The 12534-nt window shown below is 41.5% G+C and overlaps 2 protein-coding genes across 3 annotated transcripts in view; one reads left to right on the forward strand and one right to left on the reverse strand.

The window, feature by feature from the left end:
- The window catches only part of TDRP (testis development related protein), a 28496-nt gene extending 27983 nt beyond the window's left edge, over positions 1-513 (reverse strand). For both annotated transcript variants that reach the window (XM_052697907.1, XM_052697897.1), the window contains exon 1: positions 302-513. In XM_052697907.1, the coding sequence (XP_052553867.1) occupies positions 302-412 (111 nt within the window). In that variant the 5' untranslated portion in view covers positions 413-513. The remainder of the gene's footprint in view (positions 1-301) is intronic.
- Positions 1-12534, forward strand: part of FBXO25 (F-box protein 25) — a 653677-nt gene that overhangs the window by 64175 nt on the left and 576968 nt on the right. The gene's annotated exons all lie outside the window — the stretch shown is intronic.

The following is a 12534-nucleotide window of genomic DNA, read 5'->3' on the forward strand; positions in this document are numbered from 1 at the left end:
AGCACCGCACACAAACACGCGGCCATCCGCAGGCTGCTCGCCCAAGGATGGTCGCGTAATTCACCGCGCCGGGCGCAGCGCTGCCCAGGGCCGAGGCAGAGGCACGGGAAGGAAGGGAGAGCCGGGCAGGAAGAAGAGAGACGGCGAACGAGGACCCCAACCCGCTGACAGCCGCACGCACGGCACCGACACCGGCACCTTCGCCCATCGCGGCGCGCATCCCGGCGTGGAAAACTGATTACTCATGTCGCCGGCAGGAGTGGAGGGGGCCGAGCCCCGCGGCCCCCGGCCACGCTCTTACCTGGGGGGCCGCGAAGGCGGCGGCGGGCGGCGGCGGGCCGCGGGGCCGCGTCTCCTCCTCCTCGGGGGAGTCGTCCAGGAGAACTTTGCTGCTCTTGTTGAGCTTCCACATGGCGGGCGCGGGGAGGCGGCTGTCGCCTCGCTGGCGGCTAGCGGGCCGAGGCCGGGCAGGGCGGCTGCGTTGGGCTAGGCTGGGCTGTCACCCCGCCGGGGGCTCCCGGGGCGGGAGGGAGGAGCGCTGCCTGCCGGGGCCGGGAGCCCGCCCCCCGCGCCCGCCTCGCCTCGCCTCTCCCGCCGGCCTGCGGCGGCCCCAGCCCGCGGGGCCCGAGCCGAGCCGCCGCCCCGGCCTCTCCGCCGCCCCGCCTGAGCGGAGCCGGATGCGGAGCGCGGCGTGCCGCCCGCACGGCACGGCTGCTGCGGCCGGGGCGACACCTCCCCTCCGCCCCTCCTCACCTGCCGCCGCTCCCCGCCGGAGCCGGCCGCGCCGCCGCTGCCATGTTTGCGGGGGCGGGGGAGCGGGCTTTCCCGTCACCGCGGCAACCGGAGCGGCGCCGGCCGGGCCCTGACGGCGCCCGCGGCTCCCGGCCCGGGGGAGCGTAGGGCCCCGGCCGGGCCCACCGCCGCAGCGCCCGTACCGCTGCTCCGTGGCCGTGTCCCCGTGCCGCCAAAGCCTCGGCTGCCCGGGGAATGCCGCTGCCCTCGGAGCGCGAGGCCGGTGTGTCCAGCTGAGCAGCTGCAGCCCCGGCGGCTCTGCTTGGTGCGTGTAACGCTGTGGTGTTTCCTACAGTCCTCCTTTTATTTTTACACAGACGTGCTTGTCTGTAAAAATCCCTGCCCGAGCACTCATTTTTCCATCGTTCTGAACTATGAGTGAGGGTCAGATGTCTGAAGAACCATGAGAGTGCTTTAAAACGATATATTATTTTCTGCTGCTTCTCCAGCAGAAGTCTGTAATGCTCATGGGCTCCTTATGCATCACGGAAAGACCTGCAAGTCTGCCTGTGGCTGCCTGAGCTTTTCATAGTACCATATGATCATCAAGGTCACAGAGACCGCTAATGTGATCTAGTTCAACCATCACCCCGCGCCTGTGAGCGCTCTAGTCCATGCCCCAAAGAGGGGCAAAGTGGAAGCAATTGGGCAACAGCCATGCGTTTTGGGCCACAATGCACTCATACCTGCTGGGCTGGAATAGGGCTGGCCCTGGGGAGCACTGGCTGCACCGGGCCGGTTGCTCCACATGCTCTGCGTGCTAAGGAAGCACACCTGTGCTTCATCCAGAAGCTGTGCCTGCACCTGTAGAGCCAAAGTTCATAAAGCATTGAAATAGTGTTGCTTCTTCCACCACAGGCATCCTTACCAGCCCTGTAACTTCAGAAGCATCATCCTTGATCAATGCCCAAGTGAGCTGATGGTGCTGACAAAGGATTCCTGTAATGCCTTAGGAATGCTGTAATGCTAACTCTAATTTATTACTTAACCACACAAAAGACACTTGCTTCCCTTGAACCTGATGTCATAGAACTTACAACAGCGCTGCTCTAGCCCTCTCTACTGAAAATGAAATTAGCAAAGCAATATTTGCATTTGTAAAGCAAGTGCACAAATGTTAGAAGGGCTGGGAAAACTGGGAAGTTTTACAGCGCATTTCTAAACAAAATCTTCATTTTATTTTCAGTCTCTAATTTTGCAAGACATAAAGTTCTTAAACACAAAGCCCTGAGTTCTATTGCCCATCTTGCGTTATTATTAACCAAATCTCATGTGGGCAGGAGACAAAACACATTCCCAGTGATTAAAGACAGATCAGATTTAGCATGAGTTTCCTCTAGAAGGCCAGTTCTTTATCTTCTCACTCCTTGTTCAAATTCATAAACGAAAATACCTAGAAGGCAGAGTGCAGTAATTCTAATTTACATTGACTCATATTTGGGCAAGCTTAAGTAGTAAAAAAGCAATTCCTTTTATTTGAGTTCTGCATTTAGACTCTTAAAAAGATCACATAAGTTATCAGTCACCACATGACCCTAATATTTTAATCCATTGTCTTCCGTGTGCTGTTTTTCTTATCCTTATCTGAAACATCAGCTCTACCATTAAGCTTAAATCCTCCAAATACTTACGACTGTGCTCAGTTTTGGGCTCATGAAGAAATCCACTCTGCATTCCCAACACTAGTATGCATACAGAACTGACTATGTACCTTCTCGGGCGTCTTTCTTAGTTTTCGTAAAGGTGTTTGTTCTTGTTTTCAATTTCTGATGTTTCATGTTTCTTTTTTTTTTTCTTCTTTTTTTTTCTTCTTTTTTCCCCTGGATAGCCTGGTCTAGTATTAGATATGGAGGTTGGTAGCCCTGCCTGTGAGAGGGGGCTTGGAGCTTGATGATCCTTGAGATCCCTTCCAACTCAAGCCATTCTATGGTTCTATGATTCTATAATTCTTTTAAGCTCTTAGACATTGGTGTGAAATTGTGGCTTTAATTGGATGGCTAAAAATAGGCCCAGTTGACTTTGAGAGGGCATTAGTCCAGATTTTCCTATTTGTTTTTGAGATATCAAGGCAGAGTTGAGCATTAAAATGTTCTTCTATGTTTTTTTCTGCTGATCTGTTCTGCAGACGTCATGCTCACAAATTTATTATTTCCTTTTAAAGTAATTACACACATCTAATCAAATTTTCCAGAGTAAAAAGTTGACATCCACAGAACTGCCCAGGATGAAAAACAAACAAAAACCAACCAAACAAAAAAACCCCAACAAACGAAGCCACTCAAATGGGAAGATTCTTCCTCTAACCAGCTGCTTTGCCATGTTTTCTTAAGCTGTGTGGAGAGGAGGGCTATGAAATCTTGTTTGAGAATCTTCTTGAAGAGTATTTAACATGCTACAAACATCTTTATTGATGTAATTATGAGGAAGATTTGATTATTTTGCTTCTAAGCTCTGATCCCATCTTCCTTAAGGGAAACAAATAAAGCAGGAAAAAAAAATACAGAAAAAAACAAGAACAACACAAGAGAAGTAATAGAAAATGCAACCTTTGTCTCTGACTCTCATAGAAGCCAAGCTGTTTTGAAAGCAAAAGCCAGACAGCATGGCTTTAGCAGCTATTTCATCAGCTGGCAAAGTATTATGCCACTGGAAATGTCATTTCTCCTGTGCTCTTTTCGTCCAGGCTCTCACCCAGTGGAGGACTGGGTGGAGTTGCCGAGTGAACCAGACTCTCAGGAGACAGAAAGCAAAAATGAGAAAGGTAAGAAACAGGGAGGTGACCATACCATGGTAACTGTTGGAGATTATTGCCACCAAGCTAAGTTTCACCATTTCCCAGTAATGTCAGGTATGCATGATAAGTCTTAGAAACATCCTTCTCCTCCAGCAGTGGCTCATACTTGGCCATTTAATGGCGAAAGCTGTCTTCATAGCTCTCTGCCAGTGCATAGCACAGGCTCTAGAGCATCCATATAACCTTTCCTGGATTCCTGTTCCACTTTAGCAGCATTTTTTTGCTGGAAGGTGGTTGTGCCAGAGTCCTAGGCTGGAGTTCATCTCATGAAATTTTTAACATCCAGATGTGTAAACTGATATTCTCAATTTCTAATCAGTGTGGAGAAACCCTGCACATTTTTGCAATTCTCACCTTACTTTTCTTAGCTGTTTACTGTAGGCATCAAGCTATAACTACAGCAAAGCTCATAAAAGTGAAGCATTGCCACTGTTACGTGCTCAGAACTGTAGGGGAGGTAAGTTCAGCAACTAGTGGGAACAGCTCAGGGATGGCAAGACTTACTTCATGCTTTCCCCCATACACTTTCTAGTGGCTCCATAGCAATATTTTAAGCTAAAATACATGTAATATGTATGAGAGAATACATATTGTGGTACAATACAGTTTTCTGAATGAATACATTACTTGAGTTCTGCAAGTCTTCGCAGTGTCCAATCTTACTGAAATAAAATATTTATGTTGCACTCTCCTGTACACACATTAATCATGCAAAAACTGTTCCAAAGCAGATTGCCGATGATTGCATTTTTAATTTTTTGGAACTGAAGTGTAATTCCTAATTAAAGCAAATTGTAAAATACATGCCAGAAAACCACCTAAAACGGTCTAGCTTTATTTTTACACGCTTGGATGACTATTTTAAGCCTTTTCATTTTGAAACGGAGCTCCAACCCTACAAGGGGCAAGAAGAAGTCTTCAGTTTCTAGCCAAACTCAGTTCTTACTGATAGAAATAAGGCTTGGAAAGAAAACCAATTCAATTTAAAATACTGACATGTAAACGAAAGCTGTTTCTGGCTTGGCATATTACTTATTCAGTCTGGCCCTTTGTCCAAAGAAAATGTGTGAGGGAAAAAAGCAAATGCTTCTGAAAAATCCACTTATTAAAAAAAAATTGACAGCTAGTTGAAATACCAAAAGTTTTACAGGAAGCAGATTCAGTGCATGGAAATGCATACTAAATTAATTTATGCTCTTTCATTGCAATTTATTACAGAGATTTTGTGTCTCCAGGGGTGGAATAGCAAAACCAGAAGACTAGAATTGATGACAAAGATTGTTAGACATGGAAACACATTCTTATGAAGGTAGATCAATACAATACTTCAAAATGGAAACAAATAAGAGGAAATTGAATAAATACATGCAGAAAAATACTGAAAAGGTACTGAAATAGAATTGCCTTTTCTCACCAGAAATAAACCAGAAGCTAAAATTTATTTAATCAAAAGGTAACACATTTATAAATGACAAAAGGAAACATATTTTTCAACTGTGTAAATGCACACTGTGAACTCATTTCCAAAGAACGTCATTCCTTCCAGAAACAGGAAGTTTATGAGGGTAACAAGAACATCAGGTAACACAAGTAGAAACCAAAATATCTAACACTATGCCTAAACTTTGTATTTCAGAAAATATCCTGTTTTTAAGAAGCTATGTGATAATAAGAGAGTTTTCGTATGAGAGTATACTCCATTATTTTCTACTGCAGGATTTCCTGCTGCAATGTAAATCAAATTGACGTTAACCTCTATTGGGCTATTGGAAATAAGCTATTAGGGAATAGACTGATTAAGTATATGGCTGCCTGACCTCACTGTTATTATTTCCAAAAGGTTTTCCTAAGCACAAAAGAGATAGCATATAATAACCTGAAATAGTTCTGTTCTCTGCAGTACGTGCATCGGATGGAAAGTACACTCAGAGGACTGCAAGTGCTAAAATTTCATTGTCTACAAGAAACAAATGTCATAACATTAAAAGGGCGCATTTCATCATTTTTGAGATCTTGTATTTTTGTATTGTTTCATTCAGAAAGAATTTTTCAAAAAATCTAGTTCATTTACAATTTTGAATTATCAAAAGCTGTTGAGAATGGAAAGTTATAAGACTGACTCTCAAATACTGAAGCCACAGAGTGCAGTACTTATGAAAGATAATATCCAGACTCACACCAGAATAGCAAAAATAGTCAGACATCATCAACCTCTAAATGACTCGAATAAGTTTGCAATAGAATTAGTAGAGTTAAAGAAACTTCCCCAGCACATTATTTAGTTGACAGTAAGACTTTGGTTGCAAAGTTAAGCCTGTTGTACCTGAAATATCATAGAGTAGATATACCAGCAATCTAAACAGGCAAGGCACTCTCTGACAAATAGACCTTCCAACCATTATCTAACAAAACAAGGCATACTGTGGTAAAAAGGGGCTCTGATTTTCCTACACACGGCTGTTTACCAACGCAGCTGCTTTGGCCATAATTGTCATCTCCACATTATGGCGCTATGGTAAGATCCAGAATCATGGAATTAAAGAATCATTCAGGTTGGAATGATTACCTTAAGGTCATTGAGTTGAACCACTGACCTGACTCTACCAAATCCATTACTAAGCCATGTCACTTAGCATCCACATGTCTCTTACATATTTCCATGCATGGTGATTCCACCAACTCCCTGCGCAACACCTTGAGTGCCACATACAAAGGGATGATCCCTTCACTGATTCTGCTGGCCACACCATTTCCACTGCAGGCCAGTATTCCATTGGCCTTCTCAGCCACCTGGGCATGCTGCTGGCTCATGTTCCTATACAGCTGCTTGGGGTTGTTATGATCCATATGGCAGAGGCGACCACTGCTTTCTTTGGGGAACTAACTTTTTGCTACACTGTTGATCCAAATCAGAGGCATAAGGCTTCTGATGAATGTAGAGCTCACCTCCATATTCTCTTCGTTTGGAACATTGTGAGGACAGTTCTCAAAAAATATCTGAAAAGACAGACAGAACAAAAGTGATTGGCAAAGGATAATACTCCAGAAACATTGCAGTTCAACATTTCTTGTGCCAGTGGATAATAAAGAAAGCTACTCTTTGTAGAGGAAGAATCTCAAGGCACCTGCACATGACTCTCCTGGGGCCAATTATTCTGCAAATATTTCTCAGTGATGCAGCGAGCATATAAGTTTTCACTAGACCATGCAGGAAGGAGCTAAATTTTTTTAATTAAGTCCTGCTTAAATTCTGGTAGCTGTCATTCTGCCTTTTAGAGCCAGGTGCTAGCCCAACCGTAACCAAACTTTCAAGCCATCTAAGCAGAGAAAGGGCTAGGGGAAAAAAAAGAAGTATGAGAATAAAAAGCTATTCCAGGGGACAAGAAAGGTTACAGACTCAAAAAGAGACAGGGCAGCAGAGCAGAGCACCTCTCACCATCCATCATCATTCCTGGAATGTGCTTGGGCAAGCTATGGGTGCTGCTCACAAGATCTCTCCCAGTTGACATGAGAAGATGGGGGACTGGAAGCAAATGATAGAATTCTCAGAGTCCCCTTGACTGTGCTTGTTTCTCTTGGTGTCTTGAATGGCCACTTTGGAGGGGAGACTGATGTGCTTACTGTCCCTTGTATTACAAACATCTTAGGTGATCATTAATGAAAATGTGGTTGAAGAGTATGTATTCTTTAATCTAGGAGGGGCTGAAATGCTGCTGTGCATCAAGAAGGCCTGCTTTTTTCTGTCAAATGTGATTTAATGCAGAATTTTGTTTACTTTTAACTTCTATTCTATCCTGACATTTAAAATGTTCCTTATTTGTTGTAGTAATAATGGGCTTCTGATGTGAGAAAACAAATTGCATGCTTCCTTTATAGAGCAGCTTCAGTGCAATGATCTGAAAGTACTCACATGTATTAGTGAATTAATCCTGACAATGTACTTCTCAAACGGCATCTTTATAACTGGAAACTGCATCTTATCTTTTTTGCTTCTTTTGCAAAGTTTACTATTACTGGAATCAAACAACAAATCATAATTAATAATAAAGTTCTATATGTGCTGGAAAGCAAAATACACAGATTTTTTCCAGCAAGCTTTGTCAAATCATTTACAAAACAAACATAAATTTCCTGACTTTGCATTCTTGCTGTTTATTTCCTAACCTACTTTATTTTTCAGTACTGCATCTACACTTGCAAGTATTGTTTCCAAACTGTCAATAAGAAGTCGTGGATTGTATATCCAATCCGGAAATAAATTTATTTCAGTGACTGAGAACACAAATTATTCCCACAATGCAACCTCCTGCAGTCACAGAAGCTTTTATGCAACGTGCAGCAGAGGAGGAGCATGATGTTTTCTCATTTATGTTTATCCTAACAGCCTCCCTGTTGCACAGTGTCCTGTTCCTTTGAAGCAATTGTCCCCGTGGATCAGTGTGATTCAAAACCTTCATATTTGAGAAATCCTTACTTTCTCCAGTCCTAGCCCAGATTGCAGGCAGGCAGGCATTGTGGACATTGCCTCTCATAAATTGAGAAGACTCTTAAATACTGTGCTTCTGTCTGGAAGGAAAGATAGAGCATGAATCTCCTCACCCTGGAGAGTAGGAAATGTGTAAGGCTGTTTATGGTGCATCTGTAGGAAAAAACACATTATGAGCAAAATAGAATAGATGCAGACCCAGAGAATTAGAAGCAATATTGCTGAAAGACGAGCATCTTTCTTGAACAGTAAAGGGATACTTTCATTAGGAGGACAAAAGTCCATTTGCCCCAGCATCCTGTCTCTGACAATTGTGTTTATGAAAACAAACAAGGCACAGAGCAAGTTCAAGGTGATACTTCCCCTGGCATATCCTGCCAGCATCAACTTCCTATGCTAGTGGCCATACCAGCATCTTTAGTTTTAATAAAATCTGATGGACTTTTCTTCTATTGTTGTATTTGACTTCATACGGCAATGTATAAGAAATTTTTTGTTTGTTTGTTTGTTTGTTTGTTTTTTAATTAATGGGAAGAAAAAAAAGTAATAACGCAAAAATTTAAGCAACAGAACAAATAAAATGATGGGACAGTAATATCTAACAAAAATCTAGTCACAATCCTGCTGGCGGTGTAATGCCATCTGCTGTAACAAGTCCCACTGTGTTGCTGCAGTCAGATTCCTCTGAGCTGCACAAGTAGCCAGAGTGCCCAGCACTCAGGTGTGCCTTTGCTCTGTCTTCAGAGCAAGGCTTTCAGAGGAGGAGATTTAACTTCCTATCACTGGCAGAGGATGAAAGTCTAGCCCAAACTCTACTAAGCATTTCACATTTTACTGTCATGGTAAAATAGGGGTATGTAGTTCCTTTTCCTTCAAATGCTCTATAAGTAGTCTACGAGTATGAGAATCCCAGAGGAATATCAAGTCCAGAATTGGAGATAAACACTCAGTTTCTAATTTATGGCAGTACAGAATTATGCGCAGTATAGAGGCATATATGGAGGTATAGAATTTTTGTTAAATAAAACAATGCAGTGAAAAATGTAGACAAAAAAATACATTGGAAAATGGTACAAAATACAAGCTAAGCAACAACACTGAGGCAGTTGTGTGACAGATGGAGTTACAGATATGGCTTATAAAATTATACCCATACAATTTTCACTCCGTTCTGTAACATAAGACTTGTCACTCAGAACAGTTCAAAATTCAAAATCGCTTTAAAGCAAGTTATTATAACCTCAGTAAAACCACGTGTGAATCTCCTATTTTGAATCAAGCATTTAAATTAGTTTTGCTTACTATACTTTGAAAGTCTTTGAAAAGTAGATTAAATTATATTTGCTCTCAGATGCGTAGGTTTACTATTAATTTGACTTTATTTAGTTCTCTCTGTTTCTAAAGAAAAATATGCAAAATTAAATTAAAGAGTACTTGAAGAGTAAGAGTACAGGAGTAAAGGGAGTTTTCTTAATGCACTCCAGAGACACACCTGTAGTTAATTCAGATCACTTTCCTGAGTGCTTCTACATAATCAAGGCTGGAGTGACACCCAAATGTGGGAAAGTGCTGAAAGTGTAGCTTTAGATAATGATAGAGTAAGGAAGAGAGCTATAAATATTTCTACAGAAGTCATTACTCAATTTTGATTATTAATTAGTTTTCTAATAAAGTATGCAGGAACTGGTGGCGTTTACCTAAATTTTCCTAGAGCAAGAGCCATTCCTATTAATTTTTTCCACTTCCATGAGAATGTATGTTACCATGCACAGATGGAGTTTATTTTAATTTCTGTGCTTAGATCGACTTACTGAAATCTTGGCCTTGTTGAAGTGGCTGATAAAAGTTTTCACTGACTTTAGCAGAGGTGTATTTTAATTCACAATAACAGGATACAAAAGGGAGACTAAAAAAAGCACTAACATTTCTACAGTCTGGGAACATCAATTTAATCTAAACTATCTATTATTTATTTAATCTATTTTAGCGGATTAACTCTTGGTAAAAATTTCTCTGTGGATAGATCAAGTCATGTTTAATTTGAGGTTTTCTAACCTGTTAATAAAAATACTGATGATGGATCCAAGTATTTTTATTGTCCCCTATTCTTTTGAGATCAATATTAAAAATGAGGATATTTTTTTTTTCTCAGAGCTCACAATGGAAAGATTCACTTCATCTGCTTCAGAAACTACTTAAATTGAGTGATTTTTTTCCTCTCCATTCTTTCTCAATCATAGCAGTGATATCAGATGCATAATATGAAAGAAGAGATGTCCCATTTCTTCTGACAGAGTCTTACCTAAAATGGTTCTGAATGAATAAATGAAATGAAGGACATCGAATTCAACAGGTGTCAGGCCAGGTGCCTAAATTCTATGACTCTAAAATTCAGATTATTTGAATTTATGTCCACCTGAACAATTCAAAAAACTCTCCAATGGTACTGAAAAAAAGCCTGTCCAAGCTCTGAGGCGCCTCTTGCTTGATCTCAAGCTGAGTCCCACAGCTGGAGCTCCAGCCCTCTGAAAAGTCCTGGTCCAGTCTGCTGGCAGATTTGGTTTTTCCATATTTTGCTGTAGATGTGAAAAGTAGTCAGGTGTAGAGTTTGAAGCGGAGCATTCTAGCCATGACATTTTCATTAAAGTTAGTCCTTGCAGACCAGCTTATGCAAGGAATTCAATGGATTTTCTACATACTTTATCCAACTGTGCAGATAATCTACACTTAGGAAATCTAGATGGCAGTTTATGTGGTTTAATCCCAGCAGATTTGCCTGCCTCTAACTTCATCTTCATTGAAAATAGTTTTCTTACAGTTCAATTTTTCCGAAGCCTGGACTCAAATTCAAGGTGCTCCCACAACTTTCAGTTTTTCAGCAGTTGCTGTCCATCACTGTTCTCAGTGCACCAGCATGTAAATCAAGTGTAGATCACCAAGGAAACTGGAAATCTGATTCCTTACACCTTTCTTAGTATATCTCCAGTGAGACATAGATCTACAAAATCTCTGTCTTCCACTTTTTTATGTCACCTAAAATATTAGCTCCAAATAAATTTTTCCCCAAGTGCCGTCATAGTTAAAATAAAGGTCTGCTCTAAGGCTGGTGCATACAGGTGGGCTGTAGTTACACTGTGAAGGATTACAGTGGTTTGTGTGACTGCCTTATTCTGAATGTAGGTCAGGCAAAACAGACAGCATCCCTTATGTTTAGAGGTAAGGGGATATAAAGCTTGCTTCAGACACAAGGGTTTATTTCATCTACGAATTCAGTTTAGGCTAAAGCTGGAGAGATTTACGCCAGCTGAGAATTTGCTTATGTGTAAGAAGCCTATTTCAATTCAGAGAGTTCGTACACTTCAGTGAATGCTTCAATTAGAAAACTTTATCTTCTGTGGAGAAATTCACATACTTTCTTCTCATAAGAATTTTGAAACTTAAATTGGCATACTTTTCATTAAATTTCAAATGATGTAATTCTTTAATGGATTTCCCATTCTTTTGAATGTTGATGAATCTATGTATTCACATGTTACACTTTCATGTAAAATCACTTAATTCTTTGCAATCCCACTGTATTCTTCTCCTGGCTTTATCAGTCCCAATGTGTATTTGGCATACAACCTTTTGCTTTTAAAATCATGATAATTTACCACAATTTTCAATTGCTCAACATCTTTCATCTGTTGTTAGCAACAAAAAGCAAAAGTCCTGTCAGTTACTTGGGACTGAGACATTTGAATACTTCAGAGTGCTGTAGATCAATATGAAAGCTGGTAAGCTTACCTTTCCTCTGAGGACAAATGTTTTTATGTACAAATGCCATTTTGAATAATTCCCCAATGTCTGTGGTGTTACTGCATAGTGCCATAATCTCATAATCCTGCTTCTGCAAGCATGCTTTAAAATCTTCATGCTAGATTTGGCAATTGGTCTGTTGCTTTTGAGGGTAAGCAACACAATCAGTCATCCTACATTTTGCTCTTACGAAAAATCCAGTAAGTAAAGTTTCCTTTAAATTTCAAAGCAAATAACATCTGGTTTAGTCATCCTGTGCAAGGATGAGTTCAGCAGCACAGGAGCCTGCTCTTGATCTGTTCTGCCACTGCCTTTAAAGGCAAATATAGAACTGTTTCAGATGCTGTAGGATAACTCAGCTATCTAGTCACCAAAATAATCAATTTATACATAGCACTCTTCTTTTGATTTATTCTTAAAGAAGGGCTTGGCACTTTAATGCAATACTGCACCACATCCTTCTTGTGTAAGCTGATGAAGCCCAGCGGTGAGGTCATTTCAGCGAGAATCAAGCATATCTCATTGACCTAGTTTGCAAGCTGCATACCTGTTGCACAGCTGGAACCTAGTGTACTACCCAGAAGATCAACTAAAGATCACTAAAGCATATACTTTAAGCACCAAAGTCCCTATGCACAAGACCTGGAAGCTCCCTGTGCTGCAG

Source organism: Tympanuchus pallidicinctus, unplaced genomic scaffold, assembly GCF_026119805.1.
Source record: "Tympanuchus pallidicinctus isolate F22 unplaced genomic scaffold, pur_lepc_1.0 scaffold1, whole genome shotgun sequence".
In the NCBI taxonomy this organism is placed as follows: Eukaryota; Metazoa; Chordata; class Aves; order Galliformes; family Phasianidae; genus Tympanuchus; species Tympanuchus pallidicinctus.